The following is a 17,386-nucleotide window of genomic DNA, read 5'->3' as shown; positions in this document are numbered from 1 at the left end:
GGGCAGTGAGCTGTCAACCATGGAGAAGAACATTACTTGAGGAGTATATATCATAAAGCATCATTGGTTTCTGCTAAGCATCATGAAAAAAATTGATCAGTCACTCCTGTAGCATAGGATACTAATCGTCAGAGGTCTCTACCACGTTCGCGTCAACTGGCATATCGCCCCCTGTGGCAAGAGGCGAAGATCCGTTCGATGGGTGAAGATTACATGGCCGCTGGCCGACTTTCCACTTTTTGGCCGAAGGTCACGTAAGGGGAGAAGGGCGAGAGTCGTTGGAATCACCTGTCGCTCATTGAATACTTGAGAAGGCACATTGTATTTCCAGAGTGCTACAGGGCAGTGGCCGTCTTCTCAGTGCGGTCAACCCAATAACCAAGAACCCCTTGGCCATTGAATATTCTATAGGTTCCTAATACTCAAATGCCGACGGGCCAATCATATAAGGCGCGACAGATTCTCCTAGACCCACCGGCCTGGGATTGGGAGAAAACTGGAGCGAGCGGCCAAGGGTTGCCCGTCGGCCAACATGACACCGCTTGGTGAGGATGTTTGGCCGCGTAGCGTCATTCTCACATTCAGGACATATCTCCTCTGGCCAGCCTTACAGCGGCCTAATACAAACGGCAAAGCTTAGCAGGGCGGCTGAGCACCAGCGTATATTCCAACAGAACTTCCCTGTCTTCCTTCACTCAGCAATATTGAGCGAGACAGGTTGCTGCCACTGAAACCCATCACCGATCCACCAGTCGGTAAATATGTCAGGTTCATTGAGGTTGCTGAGATTGTGAGGGAAGAAGTCATACGACACTCCCGACCAAGTCGTGGAGGGCGTCGTGAAGGCGTCCAAACTATCACTGACATCTTCTCGGGGCTGTGAACCGCCAGCCTTGGTCAGATTTTTGGCCATCAGGTCGAGTGCGGTTGCCGCGAATTTCGCTGGCCAGAAGCCCGCACCGTGCGCCGCCAACAATTTGCGATAGTGCCTTAATCGACTGTCCCAATAACTCGCGCGTGCAGGCTCAGTCGAAAGGCGTTTGAGACTGGCCATGAAGGTGCCAACGACCGCGAGGTTGAACCCCGAGCCTATTTGTTGGGACGATTAGTTTCTTGTTCCGTCGGGTGTTGGTAAGTGGACTCACAAGACCACCAAAACGCACTGAGGCGGTTGATTTGCAGAGTTTCGACTAGCGTTATCACCTGAGACGTGGCTGCAACCGCACTTTCAATATGACGGTCAAGGTTGACACGTCGCCGATAAAGTTTGGGGAAAATTCCTCGCAGCAGCATCACTCGAACGGTGATGTAGGCTAGCTCAAGACTCCCTGCAACCAGATCAGAGGAGTGGACTCGCAAAGGTCCGGATTGGTGCAAACATACCTGTTACATCAGGGAAGAATCGTTGTGTGAGGATTTGGTCCAAGTAGGTTGCACGCCACATTTCCAACTGCTGCTCGATCCGATCGTGGATGTCGGTGATGTGATCACCACTGACTTCTCGGAGGCTAACTACAGAACTGATGGTGAAGAAGACGGAAAGGATTTCGTTGAGGATGACGGTAAGCTCGGCAAATGCGACAAAACAATGGATGCCAGTAGTCAACTCGGGACGTTTGGTCAACTGCTCGGGGTCTTTGTCGTCGGCATCTTCAAAATCGGCCGGAGTGAGCATGGCGGTGGTTGTGTTGGCAGCGCTGATGAAGGACGGTCGTCCGAGAGCCATTGCGAACCTGATGGGTCAGCTAAGATCAGAAAGGAGGGCCGCCACAGTCCACGTACCACTTGTCCTGCATGTAGGCGCCCCACCAAATTCGTTTCCTTCGGCGACGGACCGACTCTGGGATGTTCCATGTTGAACAGTCAACATTCAAGCCAAGATCGTGACACATTCCCACAAAGGCGCCAATGACAGCCCACATGCCTGGAGCACTTGTACTCATCTTTCCTCGCAAGGCACGCTGAGTAAACAAGATTGCAGCCTCGACGGTCTCAAGGGTAGGAGACCGCGCCTCAAGAAGCAAAGAAGAAGTCAGCTCCTCAATCAGGACATTGTTGTGAAGGCCCTCCAGCTCTGGCGATGTATACTTGGAGATAATGGCAATGGCATTGGTCAACATTCTTGACTGCTTAGGGTCACGAACACGAGACTCATCGAGCAGGGGAAACGCGGGATGAGAACGCTCGAAGAAGATGGTTTGAACCACGGAAGCGTCAGGTTCAATAGATCTCGCGCGATGAGTCGAGTTTGTCGAAGCAGCAGAGGCTGATGAAGATGCCCTCTCCTAAAGCAAAGTAATTAGATATTGAGGATGAATCGACTCGTAGAAGAGGCATACACGAAAATAGGCCTCGCGGGCAGGGTCGTTGCCGATGCCTTGATCTCTTTCCACAACAAAGTAAACGTCGTCGGTGCCAGTCAAGCCGATGTATTTTGCTTCACCACCCGATTTCCTTTTGGCATCGTCGGTGGACTTGGAAGCGGGAGTCACGTGACCTGATGCGCCATTCTGCATCGGACCTGCTTCTTGCTGAGCTGGAGATTTTGACGGGGGAAGAAGATCAAGGCGAGGTCTCCGTTTGCGAGGTGATGGTTCTGAACTGAAAGTACATGGGATGGATCGTCGACTGCACAAGGCGCAATCGCCCTCGGCATCGCGAACGCAGCATACCCGGCGGCGGCGACAATTGTCACAAGGCTTTTGTTTCCGAGATCGATATTTGCGCGCGGGAGCAATTTCTGCTGGGGCCATGATGGTAGGATGTTGTTGAGGGTATCTTCTGAGCGCTCTCCTAAGTGAAAATAGAACACGCGTTGGCAGGGGTGGACGAAGCCTTGTGAAATGCGCTGTTTCTAGATGATAGGCATGTTCCGAACAGGGGGTTCGTACTATCTTACCATCCTGATTGAAAACAACGGACACACTGACTGGCTTCCAGAACGAATTGGCCTAGAGCCTTTGAGTCCAACGAGGGTAGCAGAAAGAAAATGCTGAGAATGGATGTTGCTTGGAAGAGATAAGATACGTGCGGGTTCGAGATAAGAAACAGAGTTTATGCAGTGGAGCATTTTTACGGCGGAACATTGATGCGAAAGCTCACATCGGCAACGGTGGAATACATAGTATATATGGCAGTTCGATTTATGCTAATTCTCCCATTTCAATCATTCAAGATGCAATCTTATACACAAGCTTTTCGGCCCTGACTCTGCCTTCCTGCTGTTCTTGGAATCCCTTCATGATGTCATCAATCGTCCCCATCTCGCGAACTCGGTTGGCCTTGAGTTTGCCGGCCCTGAGGAGGTCCGGGATCAGGGCCAGGTACTTCTCCCAAAAGGCCCGGTCCTTGGGAGTCAATCCACCATGATTGTCAAAGGCACCATACTGCAGCGCTCTCTCGAAGACTGTGTACACAATTGTACTTTCAAGTTTGATTTTCTTGTTAATCTTGTCAATCTCCCCAGAATCATTGATATGCTTTACCGGCAGTATGGTCAGAATGTGGCCACCGTTGGTAGATGAGATTGCCCTGGCGCTGGCTTGAGGAGTACCATTCTCGGAGATACAATCAAAAACATGCTCGAGCTTGTCGTTGGTGAGCTTTTTCACTTGCTCGGGCCAGTCTGCATCGTTGTAGTCGACGACAGCGTCAGCGCCCAGTGACAAAAGAAACTCATGGTTTCTCTTGGATCCGGTGGCGACAACGAATAGGCCAGCTAGTTTGGCAAGCTGAACAGCATATACGCCCACACTGGAAGTGGCGCCATTGATCAGGATGGGAAGAGCATCTTTGGATGGCTTGGTTGGCTCGGGTAAGGCGAGACGCTGAAACATGGCCTGAACGGCGGTTGAAAAAGCAAGCGGAATTGTGGCGGCCTCTTGGAAGGAGGTGCCCTCAGGAATAGGGTAGACTAGACTGCTCTCAATGACGGCATATTCAGCAAACACTCCTCGGGTGGGATTGATGGCTGTTCCCTGGACGAAGCCGGCGACTCGCTGACCCTTGCTCCAGTGACTTCCATTAGGATCCTCGACCTCGCCAGCAAAATCACATCCAATGATGCGACCAGGCGGGACGCCCATCATGGCCTTCCAGTCGGTGGGATTTTGACCGACATAGTGGATCTTGACAAGAATCTCGCCAGCTTCTGGTGAAGGTCGGTCGATGGTTTGTACAGCGGCGGTTTTGCCCTCGACAGTGACAAGAGCTTTCATGGTAGGCATGGTCGTATTTGGTTGATTTGGTGTAGATTTTGGTGTGTGCGGTGAGTAGAACTGGAGAAGTCTGAGGATCTCTAAAACCTTGTTGGGAACTTCAACAACGGCGAGCAGAGATATGACTTTTATATAGACTTTGTGTGACGACACTCACGTGCTACGAGTTTACGAACTCAAATGCTTACCTAGGTAGTTACGCATACCTACTCCGTAGGTAGACTACAGTCTTGGAGCCTTAGGACGGATCCGGATCGGGTTAACCTCACATCCGGTCTGTCTGCTTGAGACGGAGTACATTAAATATCAAAGATTAGTCACATAAAACAGATAGTCACGACAGGTTAGGAACCAGAAATGAAAGCACTGAGGCCATGGCGCCAGTATTGTTCGTATGTGAAGTGCTGTTTTCATTCCCGAGGCACGAGGATGTAGCCTTGGAGAGGCCCCTCGGCCCAGGTAGGCAGTTAAGATGCAGGTACGGCACTCTCTGTCAGCCTTTCGAGAATGACAGACGATCATGATGAATAATTGGGCGCACGGGACAGTCAAGGGCTTAGGGAGGACGGGCGACAACGGGCCGAGGGGCCCTGGGGCAAGCAAGCCTTTGAATGCGTTGGCCACCAATAAAACAGCCAAGGTACTCTCCCTCTTGTCAGGTATGCTTGGAATGATTTCTAAGCATAGAGGTGAACTCAGGAGTCCATACCATATGCAGGTCGGCACCCACTGTTGTCAGCAACTTTCAATAAAATAAACGTTCATCAGTGGGCTGGATGCCATCATGGTCGATGTTGGATCTGAGAAAATTTGTCAGTCGACTTGGTATATGTACCACGTGATATACACGTGACCAAGTCAGGACTTGGCATACGACAGGTGTGCGTCTCTGAGGCAGGTACGAACCCTATTATCAGCACCCTCTGCCCCTTCTTCCTTTTCGAAACAAAGATAGGAATGTACCAGGGTAGGCAGGCAGGCTTCCATCTGTAAAAAATGTCAATCTGTCAATCTGTCCATTTCTCTACCTCTTCATCAGTCCATCTACGCCGTTTTTCATCGCTATCAAATACTCCATCTTGATGCCCTTCATGCTCTCTCAACAACATCACTACTGCTTCTCAAATCTACTCCCAACCAAGGGTGTATGTTCAACCCAAAGTAGGCCTGGGAGACCATGACGCGTTCTTCATGGTTGTAGGTAAGTCGTGGAGCCCGTGATGGAATTCGAATCTCGTGCATTCTCTCTCATTGCCGCGGCACATTCCTTTCCTTGCTCATTCCAGGTCTTCCCCTAACAGAGCATCAATGGCTTCAATCCCTCCCATATCGGGCCTCAACTTTGCGTCCTGCCCTCACTGTAAGTTCGAATGTTGTCCTTGGTGCTGTTCACTTCTCTGCAATGAGATCACTCATTCTGTCGAGTCTTTGGCTCGCTTCTCAACTTGTCGGCTCAGCCTGTGCCTTTGGCACCACCGTCTTCATTGCTGTCGACTATTGCCCAGCGACAACCTCGACAACACCCATCGACTCGACAACGACTTCGACTTCGTTATCTACTCCTAGGTTTATACGTCTGTTTCCTCCTGCTCAGCGTGTAGGCTAATTTCAATAGTGTTGAGCCCGGCGAGCCTTTTTACCTTTCCTTCTCCCTCAACATTGACCTCCGCCGTGATTTGGTCCGGCAATACTTGACCCCAAATGGGTCCACCACAACCAATCCTGAAGATGCTGTTGCTTTCATAATCACCCCAGGCGGGCAGCTCATGAGTGGAAGAGGCTACCTATCCACCTCCCCAGGCGTGACCTCGCAGCGATTTCAAGTGCTCAGTAATCTGTTACCCATCTCGACACTGTTTACGACTAGCGAGACTGGCGCATTACAATGGGAGAACTCTCTTTTTGCTGATGAGAAAGCTAGCTTTTGTTCTGGCGACGGCGTCTTTATGGTTTTCGATGGCAACCTCCCACCGGGATGCCTCGAAATCTCTCTGGATCCAATTCCCGCGACGGATATCGGTATTTCCTCTTCGACAACTTTGAGTGCTACCTTTAGCTCCGCCACCTCCTCACGTCCGTCCACGGCTGCTTCATCCTCCACTGCGGCAACTGTTTCCTTCAGCGTCACAGCAAGCACAGCCCCGACCACAGCTAATCCATCAGCCACAATTTCTAGCGATACATCCATCAGAACATCCACCGACCCTCCGTCAACAACCACCCCGACGTATGTCTCCTCGACCACAGACAGTACTGGCACGTCGCCAAATCCCACAGCTTCCTACCCGCCAGGCACCGTGTTTGGCAGTCTGGCTTACGGAGTTCCAAATGGCTGTTATATTTCCTCCATTGACAGTCCTGCGGTTTTTGGACCATACACAACGATATTTACTCTGGCCCAATGCGCTGACTTTTGCGCTGACTTCAAATTTTTCGGGGTCCAGGCCGGTACGTTAACGCATCCAACAATATTCCAGCAACTTCACTAAGAACTTTATTTAGGCTCTATCTGTGCCTGTGGTCCTGCAGTTCTGGGCTTCCTTCCAGGTGTTTGTGATGTACCCTGTCAGGGTGATCCAAGCACAACATGCGGTGGTCTTTCTGCCGCAGCCGTGTATGAGATTGTATTCAGAGCTGGGCAACAATCTTCGAGTTCAACTAACCAGCCAGTCTCTTCGACCTTTCTTTCGACCTCTGTCCAATCATCCCCATCTTCTACTACACTCTTCAGTACTGTTGAGTCAACTTCAACCACCGTGGCTTCTCATTCCACCCCCGGCCACGTCACATCGACACCGTCCCCGAGTCCCTCATCCTCGTCACTCACCTCGATTGAAGCATCTACGAGCTCCCCACAAAGCCCGACTCTGGCTCCAACATCACCCGGAACATCTTCCCAAACCAATCCTCCCGCCACTAGTACAGTTGTTGGAGGGACGTGCTCTACCATCGCACCTTCTGCAGCATTGTGCCCAAATTATGACCATCAAGCAATCAATGTGAACCGAGACGGATATTGTTACGAGGTCTATTGCCAGGAAGGACTTGCTGGCTTAGAGTTGGAGGAGGATTCAACATATGCGGCGTCACTCAAGGATTGTATCTCCTTCTGCACACTTTACAACGTCGCCATTCCCTTTGGCTGCCTCGGTGTCGACTATGAAGAAGCGTCTCTTGGTCAGAACTGTCGTCTACTCTCTGATGTTTCGGGCACAATCCCATCGGTGACACGCAAGGCTGCCCGCCTGATCTATGCGGGCTATCCTGCAGTCACGGACACTTCTTCGAATCCTAGCAGCCTCACTACAAGTTCTACCTCAGGCGATACCGTGCCAAATCAATCGACATCCTTCAACTCCGAGACCAAGACTTCTTCATCAGGTTCTACAACGGCATCTTCGACCTCCAATTTGGGCTCTCAGTCGTCTCCATCAACACCTACCACAACCAACAATTCTAATAGTTCTTCTGCAGCATCTAGTGTGGCTTCAGTGTCGATCACTTCAAGATCAACGACATTCGGCAGCACAACCTCTGCTACTACGGGTACCGCTAATCAACCTACCACTACAAGTCCGGGTGCCACTAGTGTCGCATCTACCATCACAACCGCGACCAGCTTGACATCTCCAGGGGCCACCACCAGCACCACAACCACGAGAATCGTTACGACGGGCACCACGACATCCACGACCACGACAACCACCAGGTTCACGAATGTCATTGCGCCTGTGGCGCCTTCCAGGTACCCTCTTTCACCTCTTTGCGAGAATGGGTTTGAATCAAGGTTTCAAGGTATGAATATGATCTTGGGTCAAACTCGACGCAACTTTCTGATTGTTTCAAGGTGGACAACTCCTACGCGCCGTTGAACGGTCTCGATACTATGACATTGAGTGCTCGGTAATGTTAGCAGCTCTACGCCATGCGCACAACTTTTTAACGGGTCGTAGATTGACTACAATGAACCTCCAAATGCGCGCTTCCCATTTGATCTGACCACTACTTCATATGTTGAATGTGCTGATGCATGTGACTTTGGCGCCCTCCAGCTGGGCGGAGATGAGCGTAATTGCAAGGCGTTTTCTTGGGTCGCTAACACTGGCGAGTGCTGGCTGTTCAATGAACTCACAACCCACACTCTGGGCTCGACTGTTGGCATTGCAAGACGACCAGGTGTACATTCTGGCCGTTATCTGTACGACGAGTATGATGGTCTTACCGGACCCCAACCCGGTCCAAATCTGCAGACATACCTGAGGGATCCCATCCCCTTTCCTGTAGGTCCAACTGTGAGTCCATTTACGGTACCAAATTACCCTGGAGGAACCAACACGTTTTTCAATGGATATAGTAGCGATTCTCATGCCACAGTCTTGGACCTGTCGACTAACTACGGAATCGAGTTCAAAATATTTGGCCAACGAAGCAGTTCTCTTGTTGTGACTGCAAACTTTTGGTTCACCACCACCAGCCTCACCCTGAATCCAGACACGCAAAACTCTTGGTCGGCTCTTAGTCGCAATAATGAGCAGAATCCTTTACAGTTTCCTACCACCTCTCTCCCCGCTAATACACTGGCGCCTTTCTGGATCGATGGGTATGCTCTGCCAGCGGGTCAACAGGGGATCTCCTATCGGGTTGATCAAATTTCCCCTGGACGTTACGGCGTCAGCGTTGAGTGGTATCTTTCCCATCGCAGTGGAAACAAGCTTGCAGTGCACGCCATCACCACGTACGACACCTTGTACGAAGGCGTCTGGACCACATACTTTTTCAATGCAGGCGACGAAAACGACCAGGGAAAAAGCCAAAGCGTCGGGGGCCAAGGCGCGTCCGCCAGCATAGAATCTTTCACTTTCTGTCGTGGTGAGGCAGGTTGTGTAGCACCCGGTAGCAAGCTTGTCTTTGACACAAACAAATCTAACATGGAAGAAGTCGTTACATATACGGCTGACTTCTTTGACCCATCGACATACCCGGTCGGGGCATGGACCTTCAACACAAGACCGAACGAGCGACCGATTTAACAAGATGAATAGAGATAGCGACAGGGGAAGCTTTGAGAATCTGCCAGATATGTGAAAATGCTAGGAGTCTCGGCTCCGATACTTATGGACTTATGTTTTGGCCAAGTCACAACAGTCGACGCTGATCCGTCGGTAGTCTTGGGATAGTCATGACTTCTGACGATGAAGACTATTAGAATGGGTTTTCAATTCCTTAAAAAGTCAGAGCGTTGTGAAATGATTGCAGAATTTTTTTCTCGGGACGATGTTCTATCCTGTCCTAATGGTCGATGACCTTTGAGTTTACTTTGAATACAGATATTAATAATTGTGACGAATGGTCTCGAGGAGATTTAATGAGGATCTTTCTAGGATTCATTTGTGCTTTGTGACCCATCTAGCGTATTAGCACGGATGAATCCCAAGCGCGGCTAAATGACACAAGGACCAGAGGATCATCAGGAAATCCAGGAACTGGAGAGATCATGATGTGGAGGATGACCGCCCGTCCCAGCTGGGAAAAGGAGTGCGCTTTGACAAGGCTGATATCCCCTAGCACGTGACCTGACGTGACCTGGCCCTACCATCTAGTGTTGGGAAACTCGCTCATGCTATGCTCTCCGCTGATAAACGAGGCTGGGAACAGGAAGCTTTTTTAATGGGCCAGGATCCAGGTTGGCTTTGAGAGGGGATTCAAGGACGGCCGAGGGCCAGGCCAAGAGCCAATGCCATTGCTGGGGAAGGATACTTTTTATGCCGATGATCTCTCTTTCGGGGATGCCTTGGAACCACCAAAAATCGTCCTCGATGTGTCTGACCAGAGCCATGTAATGAGCTAGAATGACCATAGCACGAGGCGTCTGTAAGGAGAGCAACTCGATGTATCTGCGCGGCACCAGGGGTCCAAAGCCAGAAATCCTGGAACAAATCACATGCGGCGGATCGTTGTTGACAACACTGGCGTAAGTGCTTCCTATCAATTCCAGAGTCCTGACATAGGCGTCTTTAACCTCGACGTCGTCCTCGAGGCGAGGATCGTGTTCAGCGGATGCACCGGCGCTGGGACCAGCGATACGCGGGTGAAATTCCAATATGTGCTTGAACGGCTTGGTGTGGACAGGGTCAAAGATGTAATCGCTATCGGTCATGTCTGGAACGCGTTTGCGGCTGACATAGTTCAACAAGAGTGAGCCTTCCTCGAGATGAACAAAACATGCTTCAAACACGGTTTTGCTCGAGTTGGAGAGCTTGAGCCATTCAAGGGGAAGTCGATAGCCTGGATCCCGGCGTGGCTTGACCATCTGTTCGGCGTCAGGCGAGATGCATATGGCCATGAGCGTCATCAAGGCCGACGTCAACCCCAAAGCATCGGCATTGGTCGGGCCCAGGCATTCAAAGGCAGTTCGTTGCTGCTGGATAGACTCGTGCAGATACAGTCGATGCAGGTGTGCAAAATCGACGTGGCGAAACACGTCAGGGATCCCCTTTGGTTCGTTGGGAGCAGTGGCCGCCGTAGCAGATCCCATGGTCTTGCACAGGTAAAGGGCGGTAATGGCAAAGATGGCCTGGAACAAAAAGGCATGGTCACAGGCCAGATTGGGCACGTGCCACGGAAACATGTCCTTGGAGACCTCACATCGAGAAGATGGAAACGAGGCCACGACGTCGGCAGTAAATCGATGCATAAGAAATAGTTCAATCGCGTGGCGTCGCTCCTTCGGATCAGGTTGGCTGCTCGAATACTGGGAGCACGTCAAGTCCCCCAGCATTGGGGACATACTATTTCCCAAACCCGAATCGGGCGTCTGTCCAGCCGAGTCTGCATTTGTCGCGTCATGGTTCAACCTCTGACTGGTCTTCGTCTCAGACGGTGTTGTTGGCCCACGGCGGACGCCAGTAGCTGAATGGTGAGCCCGGCGCCGAACTGGCTGAAGGACTGGGATATATTCGCAAGCGACGCCATGTCGTGCGCAAGCTGTACATGCCGGTCGACCTTCGTTGCATTTGACCTTGCGCTCCTTACACCGTGTACATCCTTGGCGAGATTTCCGATGTGCTAGGCGCGGAGGCATAGCATGTCATGTCATTGAACAGTCGTGGATACACCCGTCCACTCTGATTATAGTTGGAAGGTCGTGCCTGGACAGTCGATTGCTTACTTGCTCGCTTGGCTTGCCCGCGCAGCTCGCTTGCCGCATCCGATTCCGAATTTGACGATATTTACTGAAGGTAGACAAGGCTGGGGGGCTCGAAACGAAGCGATCTGGGATCTTGTGGTCGGTTGACTTTAGGCGTCCAAGGCCTCCAACGTTGATGAGTCACGTGACGATATTGGCTTTTGTTTCGACAGTCGACGAGGCTGCGACAGCTGGTCCCTTGTATATTACTCTCCTTTTCAAACTCGGTGGCGCAGATGCTTGTAAAATAGAGAGGGACCCGGATGGGCTCGATGAGGTAATTCAGAGCGCTCAATCGCAATAAACGTGTGCTCTGGTTAGAGGCTTGGGATGATTATCAAATACTGTAATTACTACGTCTATAGATCCATATATATAACCGCATGCATAATGGGTGTCTTGCTAGTCTTCTGACATCCAAGCCAATGCTCCTGAAAGTCTATTTCCTCACCACCAGAGCCATGCAATAATGAGAAAAACCACCACTAACGTTACGCAACTGGGGCAAATGCACTCCTTTTCCGGATATGCGGACCATATCTATGCAGAACCCAAGGGACTGGAAGCAGTGCCACAGTGATAAAGCCCAGCATGCTTGTGGCCCATCCAACACCCATGGCCCGATACCTAGATCATAAAATAAAACATGTCAGCTCGAACCAGAGACTGTGGAATCAAGGTTGCTTACATTTGGATCGTAAAGAGTGGGAACACCGCTCCTGCGGTGTATCGTAAGAGGCCATTGGCGGCTGCTGCACTCGCACCGGCAAGCGGACCATATGTGTCGATGGAATAAAGAATGCAAGAACAAAAGACCAATAAATTTCCTACACCAAAGAGGACCGTGGCCATGACGGGCACAATCCAGTGGATATCAGATCGAGCAGTCCAGCCGAACCAAAAGAGTGATATAGGCAGTAAGACACTCCCGAGCATCGCAGGCTGGAGACGAGCTTCTGGGGGAAGAGGAGTGAAGTCGCCTGTGGCTCGTTTTCTCAGTGTTTGTGGCCGGTAGGTGTAGAGGTCGAAGACGATGAATGTCATGGTGCTGATGACGACTCCGAGACCGATGGCCAGGAATACGAGGCCGGATTCGCCCGTGTTGAAGTGATAGATTTGGATCTCAGGGTAGGGCGATGAGAAGACCACGGGAAATGCAGCGAAAAAGGCAAACAGAACGCTAAAGTTGAAGGCGGTGTAGATAGAGAAGAAGGCGACAATGGACTCGGTGATGAGCATGCGGAGGGGTCGGAGGATGGTGACGACGAAAACGAAACGCATCATGGACATCCCAGGAGGCAGGAGTGACGGCGGCCCCTGGATATTAAGACGACGAGCCCGTTTCGAGAGGATGATGCGCTTGTAAGTTTCTTTCTGCGGGACGGTCAACGCATAGGTCAAGGCGCCCCAGAACAGGATCAACCACTGTGTCCAACGCCAGTCTTTTTTCATGCTCACGTAGCCACCAAGAGCTGGGCCCAGGGCAGGACCAAGAAAGGGAGCCATGAGGAAGATTGAGCTCGACATGGCGCGATTGATGGGAGCATATAGATCTGAGTTGGATCCAGCCCCTACAGCTAGGGTGCCTGACCCTGTGAGGCCTGCCAAAAAGCGACAGATGACGAGTCCGGCGAATGTGTTTGAAAATCCGGCTCCCATGGTGAGGAGGAGGGATGGTGGGAAGAACCACAGGTAGACTGAGCGTCGGCCCCAGGTTTCCGAGATGGGAGCACTCAGCATAGGTCCGGCGCCTAGGCCCAGGACATATACGGTCAATGGAAGGATCGCAGTGGTGCTTCCAATGTCAAAGTGACGAGCGACCTGAGGTATACCTATAAAGAGAGTCAGATTTCTCGAGATCAAAGACCAAGAGGGGTTGGATCGATGTACTTGGACTGTAGACAGAAGAGCCAAAGGTGATGGTGAATGCCTGTAGGGCAGGTACCAGCGTATGGTATGCTTTCTTTTTCGTTGACCAATTGAGAGGATTGTCTGGATCGTCCGGACCATCCCAGTCCTGGGCGGTCCTGACAACTCTGTTGGAATTTCGACTTTGGTTAGTTCTGCAGGTTCCTGTACTAGTCGTCTTCTCTAGATCAAGGTTTGTCTGCTGAATAGGTACTGAGATTGATGGAGAGGAGGAGGAAGTTGTGTCGGACGAAGTCTCCATCTTGTCCGAGTCGATCGGTATGCTCAGAGAATGGTCTGTCATGATGTAGATGATGAGTTTTTGAGACAGAAGTCTTGATGCTTTTCCAAGAGACCAGAGGAGGAAGAGCCGTTTGGTGTCAAGAGGCAAAAGGTGAGAGACACTATCAGGGAGGAGACTCACATGTGCGAGTGGACAGGTTCTTACTGGTATCATAGGACCAAGTTGACCAGAGAGCTTGTCCACACCAGCAATTATATCACGACATATATCTTGGATTTGTCAGAAACCAGTGCCATAAAGCAGCGAAAGGAAGGATCCAGGATGCGGGCTAATGAGAAAGGGAAAGGAATCATGAATGAAGAGCAGTTGGAGGAAAGTGTGGTTAGTGAACATGAATCAATCGATCAAGAAGATGAACCTCGGACATCTCGTCACGAGGAGAAAACAAGACAACGTCAATCCAGACAAGTAGAAGCATCCCCTGAGACGAAGCCAAGTAACCGTCCGATGTGCCATGACCTACATGACTAGATTGGGTGGCATATGTGCTGCTAGAGTGGCATTGTTCGAGAGAAGTCCAACGTGTCCGCCATCGTCATTCACCAGTGGCCGAGAGTTTGGTCGAGATCAGTAATCATTCAAACCAGTGCGGGGCGTCGAAAACAGGGGTTTTGGGTCTGCTTGCCGCGGCAACATGTCCGACGAATGGCTCAGTCGAAGGGAGACGTGGCAGAAAGAATCCATGGACAACATAGGATATTTGGTCTCGACAATAATGAGGGAGAATGAAGACGAAAAGAAGATGTGGAAGATCAAGGTGGTGTCTTTAATGATAGGGTCTAAGTGATTGAGGCTCGAGGCAGCCCCTCGGCCGCCGTCTTACCTCCCTGAATTGGGGGTTAATGGGCGAAATATTAAGTGGAGAGGGGGCCGAGGGGCGTTTCCCCTAAACACCAGGCCGAGGGGCCCGAGGGCCCGCGGGCCACTTTGGCTATAAGGAACGGGCAATGTGCCTAATAAGTACCTTATTAGAGAGACAGCCCGAGGCGCCCGCCATCCAACATACTGTAAATGTAACAGACAGCGGCCGACAGATGGCAAGTCATGTGACCTTCACCAATACATCATGTGCGTTTAATCCATTCAGACCATCGATGCATCCATCTTCATCCTACACTCACTCTTCTCTACACAAGCGACCCAGCCATAACTGCACCATAGAGTAAAGTGACTCTTGTCATTGAATCTTGGTAAGACACTATGCACGTTCAACTGACTTGCGGTCCACCCCCCTGAAAATTTGGGAGGGCGTTACGACCTACAGGAATGCTCATGTCCTTTCATGGCAGTCCTGGGCTCGTCCATGCCCAGTCAGTAGCAAGCAATCAATTCCACGAATCCACCACCTGTTGAACTCCTCCGAGAGAAAACAGGATGAAACAAAATCAGCGGTTGCAATCAATCTTTCATATCTCTGGTATCACTTTGCCTTGGTCCTCGTTCCATTCCTGTGCCCTCATTGCCCTCATTGCCCTCATGCCTGCCCAAGGCCATGGCATCACGCCGGTGCTGTACCGACCTTTCATCCTGTCATGAAGCGTCCACCATACCTTACGTCACCGTCTTCTGCTGGCTCAAAGGGTCGAGCTCTGCCCCTTCATATTCTTCGCGTCTCATGATGCCTTCCACCGGTCCTAGAAGGCGCTTGAATCCATCTCGTCCTAGCTTGGCTACCTTGACCGTCGTTTTAGCCACCACACTGGCTGCACGAGGCTTGTCGTCCAAAAGTGCCAACTCGCCAAAGAAATCGCCCCGATGGTACTCCTTGACTGACTTGTCCACTCCGTGTTTGTATGCAGAGGCTTCGCCGTCCTCCAGCAAGTAGAATGCATCTCCGGGTTCTCCTTCGGTGATGATGTTGGCACCTTGCTCAAACTTGACCGTTTCCAATGCGTCGGCAATCTTGGCGCGCTCATAGGGCTTCAAGCTTGACAGCAAGGGAACTTCTTCCAAGAATCCTTCGTACATCTTTCTCTTTTGTGAAGCATTGTCCATGAGAATTCGGCGAAACGTCACTCGATCGAGCGCCCACAAGAGGCTTCCCTTGTTGGCACTGACGACGGTGGCAGCACGAGGTGCGTTGTACATCAACGCAAGCTCCCCAAAGCTGCCACCAGGTCCAATCGTGGCCACCTTGTTGCCGAGGCCGTCGGGGCCAGGCTCCACGGTGCCACTAGGGTTGATGTAGATATCAAAGTCACCCGACTCAATGACGTAGAAAAAGTCGCCTTCGTCTCCTTGGGTGATGACCTTGATGTTGGCGGCGGGAATGGATTTCTCCACCAAGGCATCAAGTACCAACCGGAAAGACTCTTCGTCCAAGCTCGAAAAGAGAAAGTTGCCGGCCACAGCACTTCTCAGTCGTTGCAGTTGGTCGGGAGTCTTTTGGTGCTTAGGTGGTTTCCAATTGCCCGAGTCGGCGTCTGGCTGCATTGACTCGGCAGACACCGAGGTTCTGCGTCCGGCTGTGAAGTTGGCCGGGGCCTGTTGTGTAGATTGGTCTGTCTCTTCACCGGCAGAGCTGCCTAGCCAGTTGCCAAAGAGGCCACCACCGGCAGCTGCACCACCTGCGGTGGCTGCAGCCCCAAAGGGAGATGCACTGAAGCCACCAAAGCCGCCATCGCCGCCGCGAGACTTGAAGGTGGCATTGGTGGGAGAGCCAAAGGAATCACGTTCTTCGTCCTCCTCTTCAATGCTGGTGGGATTCTTGCTGGCCCCAAAAGGACTGCGTTTGTCAAAGGGCCCCGCGGTGTCTGCCATACCGCCGTTAGACTGGGACTCGGATGCCTGGGCGAGGGATTGGCGGGAGGATCGCTCCGAGGCAAGCTGCTGATTGAAAAAGTTGGCAGCGTGCTGCAAAGGGTCGTTGGTGTTGGCCTTTTGCAGTTCGTGGGTCAGAGCATCAATGATGGCTTGGTGGGAAGCAGAGAGGGACATTGGTGATGATGAGGTTGGAGATGTGGGGGTTCTGGAACTCGGGAAACCGGTGCTTCTTGGTATGGAAGGTTGCTAGAAGGCGGTGGTAACAACAACCTGGTCACCTGGGGGGCGATCTTAGGTAGGACTAGAAGCCTAGAGGAGCAGTGAGGGGTGGTCTGTGGTTCGTGATGATGAAGCGTCGGCTGACTGACTGAGCGGATTGGTGCACCCACGCTTGACCAGTGCCAGGTCCGAACGAGGCGTGAGTGGAGACAAGAGAACAAAGGCCTGTGGGTGGGGCAGGGGTCGGGGCGGAGGTCGAGGGGACAGGACCAGAGCTGTCCCGAGGACAAGCTGATGACGGAATGGAGGAGAAACACACAGCTTCAGGCTGATTAGCGGATGGTGGTTTTGTAGTCGCAGATATCGGGAAATCAGAGATAGAGGAGAGGATTGCTGGTGATGGCGGTGATGATGACAGTAGAGGTAGATTTGTGCGAGCAGTCGAGCTGCAGGAGCGAGCACACAATTGATCCTCAGCCCAAGGCAGGCACGGCAGTCTGGGAAGATGTACTGAGGGAGCAACAGCGAAGTGAATAGAAAAGTGAAACAGGAAAAGGTCGAGAATAGGCAAAAGCAAGAGGTAGGTAGCTAGTATGCAAAGACAGGACTCCTTGCAGTGGCAGGAATGAAAATAAGTTAGAAGACTGACCAGGAGCTCAATGCCTGATTCTTCTGGTCTTGAGGACCTGATGCTGGGCCTGAGCCTGGAAATAACGGGGGCTCAAAAAAGCTGAGGGACACAGTCACAAATCTCCTACAGGCGATAGCAAAGATCAAAGTCAAAGGAAG

General features: G+C 51.6%; 6 protein-coding genes across 8 annotated transcripts; 1 reads left to right on the top strand and 5 right to left on the bottom strand.

Annotated features, from left to right (window-relative positions):
• Nucleotides 1-303: 303 nt before the first annotated feature.
• PV10_00080 (uncharacterized protein) lies at nt 304-2,972 on the bottom strand. Its single transcript, XM_016364108.1, has 5 exons — nt 2,340-2,972; nt 1,783-2,285; nt 1,384-1,733; nt 1,146-1,328; nt 304-1,089 (listed from the first exon to the last, which is right to left on the bottom strand). The coding sequence occupies exons 1-5, from the start codon at nt 2,751-2,753 to the stop codon at nt 692-694; spliced, it is 1,848 nt and encodes a 615-aa protein (XP_016227757.1). The 5' UTR covers nt 2,754-2,972; the 3' UTR covers nt 304-691.
• A 76-nt stretch (nt 2,973-3,048) lies between these two features.
• Nucleotides 3,049-4,300, bottom strand: PV10_00079 (uncharacterized protein). The gene has a single exon (XM_016364107.1). The coding sequence runs from the start codon at nt 4,224-4,226 to the stop codon at nt 3,171-3,173; it is 1,056 nt and encodes a 351-aa protein (XP_016227756.1). The 5' UTR covers nt 4,227-4,300; the 3' UTR covers nt 3,049-3,170.
• Nucleotides 4,301-5,619: 1,319 nt separating this feature from the next.
• PV10_00078 lies at nt 5,620-9,577 on the top strand (the record flags this gene model as incomplete). Of its 3 annotated transcripts, XM_016364105.1 has the most annotated exons (6): nt 5,620-5,783; nt 5,833-6,665; nt 6,720-8,012; nt 8,065-8,120; nt 8,171-8,497; nt 8,572-9,577. In XM_016364105.1, the coding sequence occupies 6 exons, from the start codon at nt 5,620-5,622 to the stop codon at nt 8,572-8,574; spliced, it is 2,676 nt and encodes an 891-aa protein (XP_016227754.1). In that variant the 3' UTR covers nt 8,575-9,577. The 3 variants fall into 3 exon arrangements, with proteins under 3 accessions (XP_016227754.1, XP_016227753.1, XP_016227755.1); XM_016364104.1 differs by having other exon boundaries at nt 8,171-9,577; XM_016364106.1 differs by having other exon boundaries at nt 8,065-9,577.
• A 105-nt stretch (nt 9,578-9,682) lies between these two features.
• PV10_00077 (uncharacterized protein) lies at nt 9,683-11,298 on the bottom strand (the record flags this gene model as incomplete). Its single annotated transcript, XM_016364103.1, has 1 exon — nt 9,683-11,298. The coding sequence occupies one exon, from the start codon at nt 11,296-11,298 to the stop codon at nt 9,838-9,840; it is 1,461 nt and encodes a 486-aa protein (XP_016227752.1). The 3' UTR covers nt 9,683-9,837.
• A 436-nt stretch (nt 11,299-11,734) lies between these two features.
• Nucleotides 11,735-13,615, bottom strand: PV10_00076 (uncharacterized protein; the record flags this gene model as incomplete). The annotated part of the gene is made up of 3 exons (XM_016364102.1): nt 11,735-12,030; nt 12,092-13,235; nt 13,294-13,615. 3 exons carry the CDS (start codon nt 13,613-13,615, stop codon nt 11,895-11,897), a joined length of 1,602 nt encoding a protein of 533 aa, XP_016227751.1. The 3' UTR covers nt 11,735-11,894.
• A 1,110-nt stretch (nt 13,616-14,725) lies between these two features.
• On the bottom strand, nt 14,726-17,372 carry PV10_00075 (uncharacterized protein). Its single transcript, XM_016364101.1, has one exon. The coding sequence runs from the start codon at nt 16,550-16,552 to the stop codon at nt 15,167-15,169; it is 1,386 nt and encodes a 461-aa protein (XP_016227750.1). The 5' UTR covers nt 16,553-17,372; the 3' UTR covers nt 14,726-15,166.
• Nucleotides 17,373-17,386: the final 14 nt, after the last annotated feature.

This window comes from Exophiala mesophila (assembly GCF_000836275.1).
Source record: "Exophiala mesophila strain CBS 40295 unplaced genomic scaffold supercont1.1, whole genome shotgun sequence".
NCBI classification, from domain to species: Eukaryota; Fungi; Ascomycota; class Eurotiomycetes; order Chaetothyriales; family Herpotrichiellaceae; genus Exophiala; species Exophiala mesophila.
This window is presented reverse-complemented; position numbering and strand designations above follow the sequence as displayed.

Excerpts from the sequence above, each read along its gene's own strand:
- PV10_00080 (XM_016364108.1), bottom strand. The coding sequence starts at position 2,753 with ATGGCCCCAGCAGAAATTGCTCCCGCGCGCAAATATCGATCTCGGAAA. Across the intron at positions 1,329-1,383 it reads ATTCTTCCCTGATGTAACAG|GGAGTCTTGAGCTAGCCTAC; the intron begins GTATGTTTGCAC and ends ATCTGGTTGCAG. Across the intron at positions 1,090-1,145 it reads CAGTGCGTTTTGGTGGTCTT|GCTCGGGGTTCAACCTCGCG; the intron begins GTGAGTCCACTT and ends CCCAACAAATAG.
- PV10_00079 (XM_016364107.1), bottom strand. The coding sequence starts at position 4,226 with ATGCCTACCATGAAAGCTCTTGTCACTGTCGAGGGCAAAACCGCCGCT.
- PV10_00075 (XM_016364101.1), bottom strand. The coding sequence starts at position 16,552 with ATGTCCCTCTCTGCTTCCCACCAAGCCATCATTGATGCTCTGACCCAC.